The sequence below is a fragment of the Pyrus communis genome, chromosome 16, assembly GCF_041283825.1.
Source record: "Pyrus communis isolate YQ-2024b chromosome 16, ASM4128382v1, whole genome shotgun sequence".
Classification (NCBI taxonomy): Eukaryota; Viridiplantae; Streptophyta; class Magnoliopsida; order Rosales; family Rosaceae; genus Pyrus; species Pyrus communis.
The window spans coordinates 9498197-9517048 of NC_142580.1; the positions used below are offsets into that span (position 1 = coordinate 9498197).

Genomic DNA, 18852 nt, shown 5'->3' on the forward strand with positions numbered 1-18852 from the left:
TGGCAACTTGTCTACGTAGATTGTCTACTTGGTATTGGGATTGGTCTTTCAATAGTGGGCTTAGTTATTTATTTGTCTTGGGTAGGAGCGGAGCCAGCATGGGATCATTGGTTGTCCTTGATATTTGTTTGTATATGGCATTTGACCCCTATAAACAACTAAGACAAACTAAATTACAATCTCCTCCTCCTACTTTTTATATTTTCTTCTATCATATTTGTCTTCATTTTGTCTCTTATATGAAATACTTTAGTTGAAAAGCTTTGATAGTCATCAACATTACGCCACAGTATCTTGCATCTACCCTCAATAAATCTCTACAAATGTTAACATATGTTGGCATAAACTTTCAACATATGCTGATAAGAATTGGAAGATGCCTATTAGGTGTTCAACGAAATGGCCCAATAAAGCTTTTTTGGTTGATATTATGACCCCATTATTTGAAAATCCTGGCTACGCTATTGGTCTTGGGCGACTATATTCCCATAAGCAAAGTTTGGTGCTTTGGGCTTAAGATGGGCTCGGGTTCACTTCCACTTTTTGCCCAAACCAAATAATTCCTCTCTTGGGCTCTTCTGGACCATTCTAGGTCTTTTGAGCTCAACTTCTTATGGGCTTTTTATACTTCAGTGTATATCAAATTTGCATATTTAAATTACTCAATTGAACAAAAAATCATTAGATCAATTGATCTGACAATATGGCTAGAGGGAGGTTGACACTAGTTAATCATATGATGGTGTCCATGTAACATCTCACATCGCCCAGGGGAGTGGATCATGTAAGCCTTACATGTATATTCTCATCTCTACCTAGCACAAGGCTTTTTGGAAGCTCACTAGCTTCGAGTTCCGTAGGAACTCCAAAGTTAAGCGAGTAGCGCGCGAGAGCAATCCCATGATGGGTGACCCACTGGGAAGTTCTCGTGTGAGTTCTCAGAAACAAAACTGTGAGGGTGTGGTCAGGGTCCAAAGCGGACAATATCGTGCTACGGTGGAGTTGGACCCGGGATGTGATGGGGGCCCGGGCCGGGATGTGACAGTCCAGCAAGATGTTGAAATGTCTCTGTGAGTCTTTTTGGCCCCTGAAAGAGTGGACCGTCGTGACAAATCCTCTAACTGGTTCCATTTTTTAAAAACGAAAATTGATCTGACGATAATCTAATAGTTGTTGTTTCAGCATGCTAGTTATATGTGCAAATTTGATGTGCATAAGAGAATTTTCAAAACTTCTGAGGCCATCCATGCTATATAAATTTCTTGAACTTACTCTCCACTTCTAGAATTTAATTCGAACAAAATTTCCTCCAAAAATTTTTATATTTGCAATAAACCGCTCAAGTATTGTAAATTTGTAATGTATATTGCAAAATAATAATTTTATTTAGACACAAAAATTAATACATTTGTTATGAAAAGAAAACTGACACAAATTGTATACATACCCACTAGTACAAATGAGTCGTGGAACGGTCCACTTTTAATCGATACCATGCCAAATTTGTATATTCCAAATAGTATTATTGATTGAGAAAAACGTCTAAATTCATTCGATTTTCTTATAGATTTGTTATTCCACTAAAAAAAAAAAAAACCATTGTCCATTTCTTAAAAAACTAGGCGTTGTAGCGCAGATGATGCCCTAACCCAAACTTTTGAATTAGATTTGAGCTGTGTCATAAAGTAACAAATGACGATAAACGATCATATCATAGGACTAACGAGAAAAAAAAAATAGAAAAAAAAATAAAAAAGTACACATAACGTGACAAAATTGAAATGTAGGGAGGGAGTGGCCATACGACGCCGTTACAGTTCGCATGCAAAATGTTTAATAATTTGGTTTCGCTTGACAAAGCATCTCTACAGTCGAGTGGGGCGCATAGAGGTCCAAAACGTTGCGTTTCGAGCCCCTCGCACCTTCCTCCTTTCTTTCGGCTTCCGTTCGTCTCTCTCAGAGAGACTTGAAAATCCAAGCAGTAAAGGCCAAACGCCAAAACCACAGAGCTCCCTCCAAGAATCTAAAAGAACCCCTCTTTTGGCGCGTGAAACACTCTCTGGCATTCCCAATCTTCCCCTTTTTCCTTTTTAATCCAAAGAAAAAAATTGAATTGATTTTTTATTTTTTCCAGATTTAAATTTCTGGTTTTTCCACCTCTGGATCCTGAATCCTGGAAGCAGACCCACACTAGTATCCTGAAAGATGCCGTCTTGAAGGTACTCACGGAAAGATGTTTTCTTGTTGGAATTTAATTATTTTCTGCAATTTGGTTTTTTTTTTTTTTTTTCTTTGCTCTGGGAATTTAGATAAGGGCTTTGTGTTTTTGGGTTTTGTGCAAATTGTGTTTTTCTTTGTTTGTATGTGTGTTTGTATTGAATTGTATTGCAGTGCAAAGGAATTGAATTTTTAGGGTTTTATTGGTTGGCACAGAGGAGTGCATTGTGGTTTGTGGAATGTAAATGGTTTTCATGAGTGTAGTAATGGTGTTTTGGGTTTTCTAGGATTGCTCATTTGGTTAAATCAATTGCACTACTCATTCAGCAGGTGGTTTTGTTTTCCTGATGAGGTATTTGAGTTGATTGTTTCAATTAGGTTCAATTTAGGAGTTTCGAATAGGTATTCCAATTATGTTGAATGCTATCTGATTTTTAATGCTGCTTATATGGTGTTGGTGTGAATGTTAAAATGGTTTGATGCACGGGACTCACTTTGCATTTTACCCTATGGTTTAGTTTAAGGTTTTGGTGTTTGTGACTCAACAAGTGTTTTCTTAGCTAGATGTTGTTTGTTGATGAGCTAAACTTAAGTATATTATGGACTCCCACCCTCCAATCGGGTTTTCAGTGTAGGGATGCATAGAGTCCATGTTTGTGGTGTCAGCACTGTTTATGTCAAGAGCATGTTTTTCTATTTTCCTATGTCAAGTTACCGCTCTGTTCCTTAATCTTCACTTACCTTCATGGAATTTTGCTTGTAGGTTTAACAGGAGCTATGGCTCTTCAAAAATTTCCGTCTCGTGATGCACCTTCTGTTAGGTTTAGTATGAAACCTTTGAGCTTTCTCAGTAAGGTTCAAGACAAGAATCAATCTGAGGACCTAGAGACAATGCATATAAGTCATGCTAAGGAGCCTGATGCGGATATTGACCTGGGAGAAGTGTATTTTCTTATTATGCATTTTCTGTCTGCTGGACCATGCCACAGAACTTGTGGACAGTTGTGGAACGAACTTCTTGAACATCAACTTTTACCTAGAAGATATCATGCTTGGTATTCAAGAAAGGGCATCCACAGTGGGGATGAAAATGAAGATGGGAAATCATTTCCATTAAATTACAACATGCTGGTGCACAGGTATGTAATGTGCTTTTTATTTTTTATTTTTTATAAGTCGACTTAGAATCGGCAGTTCTTAGGTAATCCTTTTTGGATTTCACTGCGACTTGTGATACTAAATATTGTGTGGCATTAGTTAATTACTGAAGACGGATTTTTATCATAAAATGATAATTGGACAGATATAAGTCATAAAAGAATTTTGTTTTCCTTAACAATGTAAAACATGAGTTGTTTCCTTTATGGTTTTTAGTTAATTACATAGAATTATATATCCTTTTTTGTTTGTTTTCTTTTTTTCTTTTTCTGAAAATAAATAGTGGGTGTTCTGGGTGCCAGTGTTCAAGTATGTATGCTGTTTTCTAAATGCCAATCTGGGTGACTCTTATATAATTTATAAATTCTTGAAACTTGATTAATTCTTTTTTCTTTGGGTTGTTGGAGTGTGTGCGATTGCTTTGGTTAGTCTACTTATAGCTCTGCTCATGACTTTTTGGGATCATGAGAAATTATCCAGCAGCTGTAGTCTTTGTTTCATTTCGTTTCAATTCAAATGGATGTTTTGTAGATCTTAGTTTTTCTGGTGATCCTCTTTCTAAAACCCATGTACAGAGCACACTTTTCCTTGGCTGCTTATTGGTCTGGTAGTTCTATTCCAAAAATTTTCATGCCAGTAGGTGTAGTCATTGAAAAAAAAAGTATGATTGTATTATATTCGTTTTTTCCCTATAATATCCTATTGATTCCCTTTCCTCGTCGTTTAGGTATCCTCACATTGAAAATGATCATTTGGTAAAGCTTTTGAAGCAATTGATTTCAAGTGCAGCCCCACCATCGAGGGGTATGAGTGGTGGAAATGCTCCAAATGCAGCTGATGTGCCTACTCTCTTGGGACTTGGTTCATTTTCACTTCTGACCTGTAGGTGGCATTTATTTAAGCTTTGAATTTTTTAATTCATATCACTACCTTTAATTGTTGAACTTACGATTTTCAAGTAATTGACCAATGTTTTCCTTATTTGCAAATTTGTTTGTTATATGAGTGTGTATGCGTGTGTGTGCTTGTGTGTTTGTGTGTGTGTGTGTGTGTGTGTGTGTGTGTGTGTGTGTGTTACATATCTTACATTCATTTCAAGTTTTCATACTGTTATTATCTTCAATCATCCGTTGCGGGTTTGAAAGTGTTTCCCTCTCTTTTTGGAAGTTATTTCTGCAACATATACATTTGTTTTACTGGTTATCATTCTGATTTTCATTCACTGGTCGAAAAAGGTGCAATTCTTCATTATATCTAAAAAGGAACACCTTCTGCTTTTCCAGATGAAAGGGATCAAGTGCACAATGAAATGAAGACCCCTCCTCCTCACATGCGTTGGCCTCACATGAAATCTCATCAGGTTCAAGGGCTACGGTTGAGAGAAATTGGGGGAGGTTTCACCCGACATCATCGTGCTCCGTCTATTCGTGCTGCATCCTATGCCATTGCAAAGCCCTCGACCATGTTTGAGAAGATGCAATTTACCAAGAGGCTAAGGGGCCATCGAAACTCTGTCTACTGTGGTATGTTTTCTCATTTGTCAGAGTTCACTGTTGTTAGGTGGATGTGAAAGTTCATTTTACATATCTTACTACTATTAGCAAAGAATTGAGTTACTTCAGTTTGTAATGAATTGTAGGGGTTTTTAAAGGAGAGAATTATTGTAAGCTTTTGCCTGCTGTTTCATTTGATCAAGTTTGTAGTTCACACCTTTAAAATGTTGTATATATCTCATGGTGGTTTTATCTGGACATGAATGATGCAGCAACATTTGATTGCTCAGGGAGGTATGTGATCACTGGTTCAGATGATCGCCTAGTGAAGATCTGGTTAATGGAAACTGCATTTTGCTTGGCCAGCTGCCGTGGACATGAAGTAAGTCGTTATTGGCCCCTCAAAGATATAGTTTTCCCTTGTCGCGCTTTATTTATACTCATTTTATGGTTGAAGGGAGACATCACGGATCTGGCTGTGAGTTCCAACAATGCTTTGGTGGCATCCTCCTCAAATGACTGTATGATTCGAGTAGTAAGATTCATCTTTTGCCAATATATAAGGATTCTTTGTCTATTTTTGCTTTTTTACTTTTTAGTTTTGACCTTTGCTGGAAACTCAATGTTGACTTGCTTTAATTTTTCATGTTTACTAGTGGCGCTTGCCAGACGGGCTGCCAATTTCAGTATTGCGAGGACATACTGCAGCTGTTACTGCCATTACATTTAATCCCAGGCCAGGCTCTATGTACCACCTTCTATCGTAAGGCCTATTCTCTCACTCTATTTAAATAAATTTCCATGTGGAGTTCCTAATTAGCTGCAGGTAATTTACTCTTCTGTTCGACCTTGCTGATCATTATGCAATTGCAATGTGACGCTGTTATTCTTTTGTTTTTCACTGATTATCTTTTTGTGATGCTGATTTCAGTGACTTCTGTGTGTGCAAACAATTTGTTATTGAAATTTTGTGCTACTAGAACCATTTTTTGAATGTGAGAGATCTTTAGGGATGTGAAAGTAGAAAATGGAAATGGAAATGGAGGATATCTGAATTCGATAAGTTAGAGGATGATTTTGGGAGGGGAAATATCCAAGATTGAGCTAATGGTTTGTAGAAGAAAACCTATTTGGAGACGGAAAGCCATGGGCTAAGGAAGGAAATGGAATTCTAGACTGGTAGACAGGGTGGTGAAGTATCAGCATAAGCTGAATGTGAACAGTAAACTAGACACCAGAGGTCGTAGCATTGCTGAGGATAGGAAGGCTTTTGAGATACGAGGGATTTTAAGATGGATTTCATGGGTTTCTTTGTTCTTTGAGAATTATTATGCTTTTGGTTGATGGAAAAAAGGTAATGGTTTTGTAAGTTGGATTGTAATAGGCAATTTATATGGGTGGTTTGGATGGTGAGGACTTGAAGAAATTCTTGGAATAAATGTAGTGTAGAGGTGGATGTTTTGAGGGGTCACATCACAAGAAGGATTCTTTGTGAGCTGCAGTTTTTACTGTATATTCCCAAAGACCATTTTCTTTTGTTTATGGATTGGATGGCTTCGAGACTAAAGAGATTCTTTTCCGTTAGCTGTGTAATATTTTTTTTATTTTTTATATTTAGCTGGACTGCTTGTTCAATATCATTGTAGTTTCTAGTTAAAGAATTCTGTTTTCTCTCTTTCTTGCTTTCTATATATTTGTATATTTATTTATATGTTTCTAAACTCTTTCGATTCTTTATTTTACTGATGCTGTTAAATAATGTTAATCTTGTATTTTGTTAGCTTGCAACGTGTTTTTGGTGGAAACCATTATGATTGGAATTGTCTCCTTGTAATTAACCTTGTGCTGTTTTTTTGTCATTTGCAGTTCATCTGATGATGGAACTTGTAGGATATGGGATGCCAGGAGTTCTCAAGTGAGTCCAAAGATGTACATTCCAAGACCTTCAGATGCTTTAGTTGGTCAGTTGTTTCTCTACTGCAGCAGCTAAGTTCAATAAACTTATTAAGTGGTGAAAGAGTACTCAGTTCGGTCATACAATTGCTTTACTGCAGGGAGAAACAGTGGTCCATCTTCAAGCACTGTTACACAGGACCATCATATCTTCTGTTGTGCATTCAATGCTAATGGAACAGTCTTTGTCACCGGTAGCTCGGACACTCTTGCAAGGGTATATAAAACCTGCATGTTCCCTGTTATTATTTCTGCAGCCTTCAGTTTAGTCACTATCTTCGCTTACTTTTGCTTCAGTATAATGCAAGTTTTGTGCCTCTAATTAGTACTGAATAAACTCATGAATTGTATCTTAAATAGTTTTCAGTTGTAATATAAATCAGGAAAATAAAACCATTTATATATTTCTACTAAGAGCTTGCTGGTTGTAGGTGTGGACTGCTTCTAAGCCAGGCTCAGATGAGTCAGACCAACCAAATCATGAGATTGATGTGTTATCTGGCCATGAGAATGATGTCAATTACGTACAATTTAGGTTAGTTTGTGCTGAAATTTTGCTAACAACATATATATCAATCTTTGTATGCTAATTATGTTGCTTCATACACTGCAGTGGTTGTGCTGTAGTATCTAGATTTTTGGCAGCTGACACCTCAAAGGAAGAGAACGCTCCCAAATTTAAAAATTCGTGGTTTGTTTCTCCTCTTCCTTGTGATTGTGATGTTAACTTTTTCTCTGATATGTTAAAATTTCTCTCCTCTCTCTGTGCCCTTATATCTGTCTATTCTACACTTTTCCTTTTGGGTTTAGATTCACTACCAGTAGTATATAATCCACTTTATTTTCCAGGTTCAATCATGACAATATAGTCACTTGTTCTCGCGATGGGAGTGCAATTATCTGGATTCCCAGATCACGAAGATCACATGTAAGTTTTAGCAAAGATAACTTATAACTTCCTTTCTAGCCCGCCCATTTTCTCAACAAGCTTTTCTAATGAAACAGTTGTATCCACCAACTTTTGAATTTTTTGCTTTGTATAGAAAAAACTGTATAGCTAATTTCACATTCCAGGGAAAAGCTGGTCGTTGGACGCGGGCATATCATTTGAAAGTTCCACCTCCACCAATGCCCCCTCAGCCTCCACGAGGAGGCCCTCGCCAGAGGATTCTTCCAACTCCTCGTGGTGTTAATATGATTACCTGGAGTCTTGACAATCGCTTTGTCCTTGCTGCTATCATGGGTAATTTGTTTGTTGTTTCTCATGTATAGTTTATGTATTAGAATATTATTTCTATGCACCGTAGTAATTTTATAATGCCTTTGCATAGAGTGAAGAAACCTAGGCCTCGCAACCTTTCATGGACTAGGATTAAGTTGAAGGCCTTAAATTCTGTAATTATATCAAAATTCTTGTTGTAATGCAGATTGCAGAATATGTGTGTGGAATGCTTCTGATGGTAGCTTGGTGCATTCACTGACAGGTCATACTGAATCTGTATGTGGCTCAATCTCTTCGTTATTGATTATCCTTTTTTTCTTCCCTTAATTCTCTGTTCAAGAATTTTGTTATTTGATCTTGCAAAGATAAGTATGGTGAAGAGACTGAGTCAAGTAGTGTGTGCCTCCAGAAGTGTAAAAAATATATATCTTTCTGAACACTTTTCTGGTAGCTTATCTTTTCAATTGCTTGCCATAGTCGTCCTTCTTTATCTATTGCTGCCTTGTCTACAATGTGTAAGTTCTGTACAGAAACTTGGGCCGTTTTGATCATACGTATCTCATGTGCTAGTATACTTACGTATTGCTTCTGCTGTTTATTTTTTCCCAACATCTGGATGTAGTATTCTAGTCTTCTAGCTATTTCCATTTCCTTTTGTTGATTTATTGTCTGTCATATTGTGTTAAAAGTCTAGGTCTGACAACCTTTCACGAACAAGTAAACTTAAATCACTTACAATATTTAATTCTGTTATTGATAGACATATGTGCTGGATGTTCATCCTTTCAACCCCAGGATAGCAATGAGTGCTGGCTATGACGGAAAAACAATTGTCTGGGATGTGAGTTTCCGGTGTAATTATTCTTCTTGCAATTTCAAGTTATGTTATATGGTTTCTGAATGCTTTGTTGACTTGTGATTTCAGATATGGGAAGGCATACCTATTCGGATATTTGAAACTTCCCACTACAAATTGGTAGATGGAAAGTTCTCGCCGTAAGTGACTAATAAGAATTCTCTGTTTTGGAAGCTTTTTAGCTGAACCTGTCATATTGTCACTAAATGTTCTTTATTCTCTATAGATTTATAACTCTATGAAATCCTGAATCATTGGTATTCAAATTGGCTATATGATATCGTTTTCTAGGTTTATATGGCACTTTTTGCCCTCATTTTCGATGATTCTATGTAGCTTTAACCATAACTTTCCATGACTAGTTGTTTTTTGCTTCTCTTTTTGCATGGAAGATGTGTCAGTTGGTATCCCCGCACCCCATTTTTCTCTTTTCTTTCTGGCTACTATTTCGTGAAATATACTTTGCTTTCCTAACTGGTTTCCTGTACTTACAAAGGATTCTTTCTTTGTAATATAGGGATGGAACATCAATTGTCCTCTCTGATGATGTTGGCCAATTGTACATATTGGACAGTGGCCAAGGGGAGTCCCAAAATGATGCAAAATATGATCAGGTGTGCTTTTTCCCTTCAAATTTTCTAGCAAAATACGAATGTATGCCTTTAGTTCGGTTGGATTTTGTTTTCATGCTTTGTTTTTCAAGTTTACTTAATTGTGCATGCACTTTGACAGTTTTTTCTTGGTGATTATCGCCCACTCGTTCATGATAGCTTTGGAAATGTTCTTGACCAGGTTAGTTGGCCATTTGCACTATTGTTTGTAATTGGTCTTCATTTTCTGGTTAGCTCAACTATTGAGTAAATTACGGAAGTGATAATTAAATGGTAGGGACTATTGAATAAAATATACATAACCAGTAAATAGAAAATAAATAAACCAAGGTGATCTGCCATGTTTGTTCTTTTGATGTGTGGTTGATGTACAAACAAAGACCCCTCATTTTGGCCATGCAATTCCCGTGCATGACAAAGTTCACTGTGTGTGGTCTCAGTGGTGGTTATGATGGATGGGTAACTGTATGCAGGGGACTGGCTAAGTGAGGTTAATTTAGCAGTTTGGGATAGTGGGACCAGTTTCAATATTCCTTTTAGAGAGTGAAAGTTTTTGGTGTGCGCCAAAACTCAGTGCCACCTTAAAATTATAGTATAGATGTATACATGATTGACCTAACATAATTTAATTCTAAGTATATTTGCAATGCTCCTACATTAGATGTTTAGTAGTTTTATTTATATTACATGATGTGGCCACTTCTTAGTTTGAAATATCCACAACGTTTGATTCAGGAAACTCAGCTTCCAGCATACCGGCGGAATATGCAAGATCTACTTTGTGATTCAGGTTTGTCTCTACTCCTTGTTTTGTAGGAATTATTCTCTTCTGGAAGTTTATTTTCTCAAGCACTGTTTTATGGTGGCAACACTAGGCATGATACCGTATGAAGAACCCTACCAGAGTGCATACCAGAAGAGGCGGTTAGGAGCTCTGGGTGCTGAGTGGCGTCCTTCCTCTTTAAAACTTGCTGTTGGGCCTGACTTCAGTCTAGATCCAGATTACCAAATTTTGCCTTTGGCAGACTTGGATATGTTGGCTGAACCTCTGCCAGAGTTTTTAGATGCCATGGATTGGGAACCAGAAACTGAATTACGTAGTGATGATACGGATTCAGAGTACCATATTGCTGAAGATTATTCTACTGGAGGGGAGCAAGGAAGTTTAAGTTCAAATCCCTCTATTGATCCAGAGTGCAGTGAAGAAAGTGGGGATGAGGATGCTGAAATGGATGGACTTCGAAGATCAAAAAGGAAAAAACAAAAGGCTGACGTAAGTTCTCTTTCAATAACAATTTATATTTCAGAATTTGGTTAGGACCTTGCTGAATGTCTCTCCTTTCTGTTATCTCTTTCCTCAGATTGAAGTCATGACTTCTTCTGGGAGGTGTGTCAAAAGAAGGAATTTGGATGAGTGTGCTGGCAATTCATTCAGAAGTAACAGAACAAGGAAATCAAGACATGGACGAAAAGCTTCAAAAAAGAAATGTTCCTCGTCATTGAGACCTCAAAGAGCTGCTGCACGCAATGCTCTTAATCTATTTTCTAAGATTACTGGAAGATCTGCAGATGGAGAAGATGAAGATGGATTGGAAGATGATATGTCAGGAAGTGAATCCCCACTTCAGGATTCAAACATTGAGAGTGATGAATCTGATAAACAAAATCAGCAAGGCAAGCATTTGAAAGGAAAAGAGGTTTTTCTCGATGAGTCTGAGGACATGGCTAAACCTTTTGAACGCCCTGAGTTTCTAGTAAATGCTGGGAGCAGTAGGAGGTTGGTGCTTAAATTGCCAAGACGGGAGTCAAATAAGCTCGTGTCTAGAGAAAGCACAGTACATATTTGTTGTAATGAGGATTTGGTTGATCAATCATATAGAGTGCCTCAAGAAGCAAATGAAAATGATATAAGTCCTCAGGATCCAACTTCCGTTCCGGGGGATAAAAAATGCAGCACATTTGAAACAGTAGTGAGTGGGCAATCACACAAAGTAGAAAATCATTTAGACTTCAAAGGGAGAATTAGTTGGGGAGGGTCCAGAGCACGAACAGCGAAGCGCCAGAGGTCAGGAGAATTCATGTCATTGGATGCACTTGCCAGAGCCAGTGCAGTTGTTGGTCACAATGAAAAAGACTACACAAAACCTGAAAACAATTCTCCTCGTTCAGAAAGCCAAAGGTACAGGGATAAGATGGACACAGTGGCTGTAGTGAATGAGGAAACCACTGGGGCTAGTATCTCTGAAGGCTTTATTGGTGAAACCAATGTTAAAGAGCATTCAGATTTTAGTGAATGCAAGGATCATGATCAATCGCCTAAATCTGTTCACATGGCCCCTTGGGATGCAAGCACTTCCTCTTGCCTTGATAAGGATGGGACTGGTTTCTCTTTCGAACAAAATGAGAAGCTAGTACCTGTCTCAACGAAATTAAGGTTGAGGAGGATTTCAAGGGATCCTAGTCCTTGCAAAGAGGAAATTAACTCTGTGGTAGAGATGGAAAATGGTTGGACGATGGAACAGGGTCCAGTTGTGCCAGAGGATTATGGAACCCATAAATTTATTCCAGATCATAGATATGATGGTTCACGAGAATCAGACAATGAAAATGAATCTGACAAGAATGTTATTGCTGGCACACATGAATCTGCCGAATCCAGTTTACAAAAAAACAAAATGTTCAGTGCTGTTTATAGAAGGGTGAAACCACATAGGGGTAGAAGTAATTCAGAAGGTGATAGTGGTGTTAAGGGAGAAGGCTGTTCGTATACTTCAAATACAAGCAACCACAATATCATTGCTGGAGACATTCAGGATGACACAAATGATGGAGGCCGCAGGACACGGTCCATGGGGTTGAAGGCGTCTGCATGTGATCCAAGTAGTCCAGATCATGATCCTAAGTTGGCGGAAGGACATGAGCCAGGTTATACATTTAGAATTAACCGGAAAAGTTCCATGGACAAGTTTCAACTTGGGAATGAAGAATGGGGATCAAGTTCAAGGACAACAGTTGGGTTGAGGTCTAGTAGAAACAGAAGAAGCAGTTATCTTGACATGAGCCCAATGGATAAAAGGAAGCCGCATCAGTCAGCAAAGAAAGTATCATGGTTAATGTTGTCAACACACGAGGAGAGCTCTAGATATATTCCCCAGATAGGGGACGAAGTTGTTTATCTGAGACAGGTTTCTCTATATCTTTCTGCTGTTTTTTTTTTTCCTTTTATTTCTTCCTTTGCATGGAGGAGGGTGGAGCTTGTACCTTGGTGCCACAATATGGCATCCTTGAGCGACCCATTGGTCGCACAAGTTGCTTAAACAGCTTTTCTTGAATAGGGATAGAGCTGCATCTGTTTGCCCTCCCCCCCCCCCCCTCCCCCCCCGCCCTGCACTGTCCCAAGCTTGTGCACTGGGCACCCCTTTCTTGTTTTGGTTTTGTCGTATGAATGTCGATAATATCGCTTACTTTGGTAACCTCCTTTTCTTTTTCCTTTCTTACCAGGGGCATCAAGAGTATTTCGATCTTGGTGGATTGAGAGAAAACCCACCATGGAGGTTTATAAAGGGGAGAATAAGAGCTGTAGAATTTTGCAATGTTCAAGACCTAGAGTATTCTTCACTTGCAGGGTCTGGGGATAGCTGCTGTAAATTGACGCTTCAATTTGTAGATCCTTCTTCTGATGTGTATGGTAAATCTTTTAAAGTGACCCTGCCGGAAGTTACTGGTTTCCCAGACTTCATTGTTGAAAGAACACGCTATGACTCTTCCATAGAGAGAAATTGGTCATGTAGGGATCATTGCAAAGTCTGGTGGAAAAATGAGGGTGAGGATGACGGTAAGTGGTGGCATGGCAGGGTTACATCTAAACGGTCTAAATCGCCCGAGTTCCCAGACAGTCCTTGGGAGATGTACACTGTTCAGTATAAGAGTGATCCTAGTGATACACAGCTGCATAGTCCTTGGGAGCTTTTTGACGAAAATACTCCATGGGAGCCGCCTCGCATTGATGATAAAAGCAAAAAGAAGCTGCATGCGGCCTTTTCCAAACTAGATCGATCAGCCGGAAGTCGCCAGGTATTAAGCAGAAAAATTCTTTTACTTTTAAATTTTAATAACTCGAAAAAAGAATTTGGCCAATGGCCTCATTTAGTAAACTCTGAAGATTTACAAGGATTTTTCTCAATATTGTTGTGTACAATTCAGGATCCCTTTGGGGTTGACAAACTGATGCAACTTCAACAGAAGCCAAAGTTTACAAACTGGTATGTCTTTGTTATTCTTATAGCGTTCCTTGTATGTATCGTTGGATTTCCATGCCGTGCATGCTCTGTCCGTCAAACTGATGGTGATGGAACTTTTTCTCAAATGCTATCTGGGTATTGATGACTTGTAATCTTGTTTTATGGAATTCTCTCAGGTGCGTGGTTCCGATATCTCTTGATGTGATCCAGTCTAGGTTAGAGAACGACTACTATCGAAGCCTGGAAGCGCTGAAGCATGACTTTCAGGTTTTGCTGTTAAATGCTGAAACCTATCTCGAGAGCAATGCGGTCAAACGCGCATCAGATAAAGAGCTTTTAGGGAAATTGAAATGCCTATCAGACTGGTTCACAGAGACAATCTCATCCTTGTAGGTTGTAGCTCCCATGGTTTTGTAAAGAATTTGAGTCATTAATCTCGATTTTACTTTTTACCCCCTTCTATTCTTTCTCAATTTCGGGTGTTCTGTTCACAAGGGAATTAGAAAAATGGTAGTGTAAATTTTTTTACCAGGGAATTCATTCTTGTACAGACATTCGGTTTATTTTTGCAATGGAAAAAAAAGAATCAGCCTTTAAGTCTCGTTTTTTCTCGTGATTTTCTCTCTCCATTTTTTTCTGCCCTCTTGTTTTTGCCTCCTGATACTCCGATTTATTTAAAATACAAGTGCGAAAATCACTTCCGATTCAATACTTGTATCTAGGGTGGATTTCACCTTCCCCGCCCCAGGGTTTCACAACCAAAAAAAAAAAAAAAAAAAAAAGAGGCCCTGCCTGTTGCTCTTTGTGATTCGAAATTGCAACGAAGCAAGGTGTTGTGGCAAAAACAAAAAGTAATATTTGAGTGCACACAAATTGGATGTCAAAAGATAGTCTGAACAAATGCAGAAGTGCTTTCAACACAGTTCTTTAGAAGTAATCTCCATCCTAGTTACATTTTTGGAAAACGATACATCTGTTTTGAGCAACATGTGTTTCCGACAGAAGGAGAACTGAGAACATTAAGTGGTGGCCTTGAATCTTAGTCTCGCCACCTGTGGCCGCAGCTGGGGTTGCAGCAAACAAAGAACAATGTCATACCCTCCTCTCCTCTAGCAGTTGCCTGCACATATACAGTAAACTCATAGAATTAGAAGCAGTTGTGAATCTCCCTTACATACAGTGAACAAACAGCTACGCGGTGCAAGGTGAGTTGGAACTTCATCAAGGATAAAATTCACCACAACAGAGAGAGGATAGGACATATAACCTGAAAGAATACAGCTTCTCCATGCTTGCACTTAGCACAACGCACGGCTTTAGTTCGAGGAAGAGTAGGATCTGCAGCTACATCCTGCAATATCTGAGTGCGCTCGCCAACGGGGTGGTGTATCTCATTTCTGTAGACGCAGTTGTTCTCAGCAACCTCCTGCAAACAAAGAAAATATATAAAATCTAATAAATTCATAAAACAGCACTAAAACTAAACAAATCATGCGAAAGGAAAATGAGAGAGAGAAAGAGCTGACCTTGTGATCGCAGTTGCGGCAGGCGTAGAGGAGAATCTTATGTTCCTTGTCCTCCTTCGGGTACAGAATGTTGTTACTGAAAACTAACAAAGTTTAAAAGGAAAATTCACAAAAAAAAAAAAAAAAAAAAAAAAAAAATGATAAACTGAAATTAAAAATTAAATACAGTGTGGTGGGATTTACTGACCATTCGCGGCAAAATTTCATGGTACTCATCGTGGACAAGCTCTGAGTTTTAGGGCTTGGGAGCTCTCCCTCTCTCTTTCTCTCTCTGTGAGTGTTCTGATTGTTTTCTTTTGGCGAATGGCGGGTTTTCTGCTCTTCTTCTGGTGGTTTCTTTCTTTAGAAGTTTAGATGTTTCTGGCGGCACAATAAAATTATAAATAATCTGCTTCAGTCTTAAGCGGAATTCTATTTAAGGGTATTTTTGGTAAACTACAGACGTGGAGGATTAAATTCGTTTCAAATTTGCTATCTATGATATTTGAACTTAAAATCTCATATAGGGCAATTAACCAAAACATTGGAGTTCAGGTTTCAATCCTCCAATATAATATCAGAGTAATTTGATTTGTCAAATTATTTTGACTAATTTGATTTGCCAAATTATCGTTCTCCCCTAAAATATCACGTTAGTAGTTGTTTTATCACTCCGAATTATCGATTAAGTATTGTAAGAATTGTTAATCCAATCTATCAGTAATTTTGTGTCTCATCACGTGATGAGAGAAATAAACACAAGCAGCTATATAATCGCGAACAGCTAAGAATTCGCTCGATGAAAAGCCATCACGATTTCAGAAAGAATTATCGACTGTTACGAAACAAACTCATTTGGGCATATGCCAATAGCCAGTGGTACAATCAACTCGCTCTCACAAAGAAACATCATTTTTCATACAAAAACGCAGGCTTCCATTGTCCAACTAACTTAGTTTTTGAAGAACAATAATGGATACCAAAGAAAATCTTGATCTATAAAAACAGCCACGGCAAGTACGGTACAAGTTCAAATACTGCAGGAGCGAAAAGAAAGAAATCGCAAGGAAACATCTACAAAGATTATTTTGGTCTAAATTCGCCACACGGAAAATCCTTTGTCTAGGACGCCTCAAAATCACAACTGAACTAAATCGAAACACGACACATGTTGAACCAAATACACAACTGCTCTTCACTATGCTGCTCGATCACCTCATTTAGTGCTTTCTGCTGTGCCTCTTGCTCTTCTTCCGGCTCCTCCTATCATCAGAATCAGATTCGGAAACTGACTCAGAATCAGAAGATTCAGATGATGAGCTGTACCTTCTTCTACGCCTTGCCATCTTTTGCTTCTTTTTCTTCCTTTGGCGCCTCCTGTCCTCCTCTGAGTCAGAAGATGAACTGTAATCTGAACTACTCTCCTCTGAAGAAGAGTCAGATCCAGTAACTGATGATGCCCCACTATCAGTCTCGAAAACTGAAGCCTCGCTATCGCTGCCAGAATCAGAAGCTGACCGATGCTTCCTCTTGCTTATCTTTGACTGCTTTTCACTCTTCTCTTCCTTGATTTCTGGACCGTCCAAATCATTCAATATTTCAACCTTCATATTCAGTTTAGGATTTTTGAGTTGCTGGGTCCTAGACGGTCGTGAGATGTAAACACGTTCATTCTTGCATTCATATGTCCAATGCCCGGGTTGGTAACACTTCTGGCATTGTGAAGCTGCACCACCAACAGTAGATACATTTGACTTGAGGTCTTTCCGTTCACCCAATCTCACAGCCTTTTCAGTACTCATCAAATACATCTGTCTCTTGGCTTCCCTTTTCTCCTGCCATCTGCTGGGTCCTTCTTCCTTCTGCCCATAAGCATTAACATTCCGAGCAGCTGCAGCAGCCGCCCTTTCAGCCTGAGCTCGACTAAGACCTTTTGCAGCACTCAAGGCTGCAGCCTTGATCCTCTCCGCTGCAGCTTGAGCTTTCTCTTCTTTCTTACTCGACATGTTCTAATTCACAATGTTCAAATCCGAATACAAGCAACTGCCTACTCCACAAATGCCAACTGCCTGAAGTTCCAAAAAAAGTATCAACACCACAATCTCCAAAGCACTCACTCTGCATTTAAATGATAATTAGGTCATTCACATTCATTGAATATTGCCATGCCCTGGTCAATAAAGTAAGAAATCCCAAAATAAAAACAAGTATTTTGCTTTTCAGTAAATATCAAGAACTTCAAGGATAAAAGGCCAGAAAAAAAAAACATTTAAATCAACTAGTTTTAAAACACATGGTATACACAGAATGCAGCATTAAAACCGACAAAACTAACCAACTTTGTATGGCTGGTAGAACTTTCAAACTGCCAAAATCAATCAACACAAATCATAATAAAGACTTCATTCACACACAAAATCTACTCCAAAATAGAACTAAGCTTATCGGATGGTAACTTGTCCACGATAAAAGCGACAAGAGTTACACAAAATCTCCCTGTCAAAAGTAGGGCTGATAAATCTACAAGAATCCTCGGACTACATATGTAACGGAAACAAATCCATATTCGAACATTAAATACTTAAGCTTTGATATACCTTAGTATAAGCAAAGGCTAGTACATCAAAAACTTTCATTCGGTCGATTTCTCATCTTAATAATTCATTCAATCGGCATCATCAGTTTTAATTCACAATGTAACCTACAAATAAGCATTTTCTTCAACAAGACTATCAATTTAACCTTATTCTGAGTCGAGGTAACTGCAATTTATACACTTTGCCCCCTCAAACTATTAAGGTCGATAAGTTCAAACAACATCGAAATTACAGCAACACTTAACGAAAAGACCCGAACTTTCCCCCAAATCCCACAATTGAGAACCCAAAACAATTAAAAAGAGCATTCTTTCCATACCGATCTGCTCACAAAATGTTGCAGAGCCGGAGATTGGGGCAATTCAAGGAAGGACATTTACAGCAATAAATTTGCACCAGAACCCTAATCACTATTAAAACAATAAAATAACGAAAAAAACCAAGAAATTAGAGAGAAAGGTTACCTTCTTCTGTTCGGGTATCGGCGAGTGAACTTGAATTAGGGCAAGAAACGCAACGCTGTCGATTTGGTTTTGAGGGATAAGGGTGGTGCTTTGACCGTTTAATTAGGGTAAATCACACTTTACGATCTCAGATTTGAGTTACAACCTCGTACAACATCTTCAAAACATTTCATTTTCATAACTCAAGTACTATTTTATTTCAATATAATATATCCGTTATATTTTACATCTATTGATCCGTTAACAACTGACATCATATTTATGTCGCGGCCGTCATATTTATGCCATACGATAAAAATAATAAATTTTTATACATTAAAAATATTATAATGATTTACTCTATTAAAAAAAAAATATATAAAATAAAACTGAAAACCCAGAAACCCATTCCCCCGACCACCTCCCTCTCCTCCACTCTCTTTCACCTACCCCCTCATTTTCAACCTCTTCTTTCCTCCCTCCCTCCCACCAACACACTGCAAATCCTTGCAAATTCCCACACACCTTGAATCAAAACCCAGCAACTCCAAATCCC

General features: G+C 38.4%; 3 protein-coding genes across 13 annotated transcripts; 1 reads left to right on the plus strand and 2 right to left on the minus strand.

The window, feature by feature from the left end:
- The first annotated feature begins 1867 nt into the window (after nt 1–1867).
- LOC137730971 (uncharacterized) lies at nt 1868–14352 on the plus strand. 6 transcript variants are annotated; one of them, XM_088687517.1, is made up of 25 exons: nt 2082–2219; nt 2981–3356; nt 4103–4257; nt 4659–4898; nt 5015–5038; nt 5141–5250; nt 5326–5403; nt 5525–5631; nt 6735–6829; nt 6923–7038; nt 7253–7356; nt 7435–7512; nt 7671–7749; nt 7896–8064; nt 8249–8319; nt 8804–8884; nt 8969–9039; nt 9417–9513; nt 9632–9691; nt 10246–10300; nt 10386–10783; nt 10872–12695; nt 13012–13584; nt 13714–13772; nt 13928–14352. In XM_088687517.1, the coding sequence occupies exons 2-25, from the start codon at nt 2995–2997 to the stop codon at nt 14142–14144; spliced, it is 5223 nt and encodes a 1740-aa protein (XP_088543643.1). In that variant the 5' UTR covers nt 2082–2219; nt 2981–2994; the 3' UTR covers nt 14145–14352. The 6 variants fall into 6 exon arrangements, with proteins under 6 accessions (XP_068326097.2, XP_088543645.1, XP_088543647.1 ...); XM_068469996.2 differs by lacking the exon at nt 5015–5038 and having other exon boundaries at nt 1868–2219; XM_088687520.1 differs by lacking the exon at nt 4103–4257 and having other exon boundaries at nt 1964–2219.
- Nucleotides 14353–14644: 292 nt separating this feature from the next.
- NRPB9A (RNA polymerases M/15 Kd subunit) lies at nt 14645–15625 on the minus strand. Its single transcript, XM_068469566.2, has 4 exons — nt 15465–15625; nt 15278–15353; nt 15019–15177; nt 14645–14871 (listed from the first exon to the last, which is right to left on the minus strand). Exons 1-4 carry the CDS (start codon nt 15491–15493, stop codon nt 14791–14793), a joined length of 345 nt encoding a protein of 114 aa, XP_068325667.2. The 5' UTR covers nt 15494–15625; the 3' UTR covers nt 14645–14790.
- A 608-nt stretch (nt 15626–16233) lies between these two features.
- LOC137732060 (uncharacterized) lies at nt 16234–18542 on the minus strand. 6 transcript variants are annotated; one of them, XM_068471356.2, is made up of 2 exons: nt 18318–18542; nt 16234–17325 (listed from the first exon to the last, which is right to left on the minus strand). In XM_068471356.2, exon 2 carries the CDS (start codon nt 17260–17262, stop codon nt 16477–16479), a length of 786 nt encoding a protein of 261 aa, XP_068327457.2. In that variant the 5' UTR covers nt 17263–17325; nt 18318–18542; the 3' UTR covers nt 16234–16476. The 6 variants fall into 6 exon arrangements, with proteins under 6 accessions (XP_068327457.2, XP_068327456.2, XP_068327458.2 ...); XM_068471355.2 differs by having other exon boundaries at nt 16234–17374; nt 18318–18477; XM_068471357.2 differs by having other exon boundaries at nt 16234–17321; nt 18318–18474.
- Nucleotides 18543–18852: the final 310 nt, after the last annotated feature.

Bases quoted from the DNA above. Each gene is read 5' to 3' on its own strand.
- NRPB9A (XM_068469566.2), bottom strand. From the start codon at position 15,493: ATGAGTACCATGAAATTTTGCCGCGAATG. The intron at 15,354-15,464 runs GTCAGTAAATCC...GTTAGTTTTCAG, and splicing joins ATGAAATTTTGCCGCGAATG to TAACAACATTCTGTACCCGA. The intron at 15,178-15,277 runs GTCAGCTCTTTC...CTTTGTTTGCAG, and splicing joins GCCGCAACTGCGATCACAAG to GAGGTTGCTGAGAACAACTG.
- LOC137730971 (XM_088687517.1), top strand. From the start codon at position 2,995: ATGGCTCTTCAAAAATTTCCGTCTCGTGATGCACCTTCTGTTAGGTTT. The intron at 5,039-5,140 runs GTAAGCTTTTGC...TGAATGATGCAG, and splicing joins TTTTAAAGGAGAGAATTATT to CAACATTTGATTGCTCAGGG. The intron at 9,692-10,245 runs GTTAGTTGGCCA...CGTTTGATTCAG, and splicing joins TTGGAAATGTTCTTGACCAG to GAAACTCAGCTTCCAGCATA.
- LOC137732060 (XM_068471356.2), bottom strand. From the start codon at position 17,262: ATGTCGAGTAAGAAAGAAGAGAAAGCTCAAGCTGCAGCGGAGAGGATC.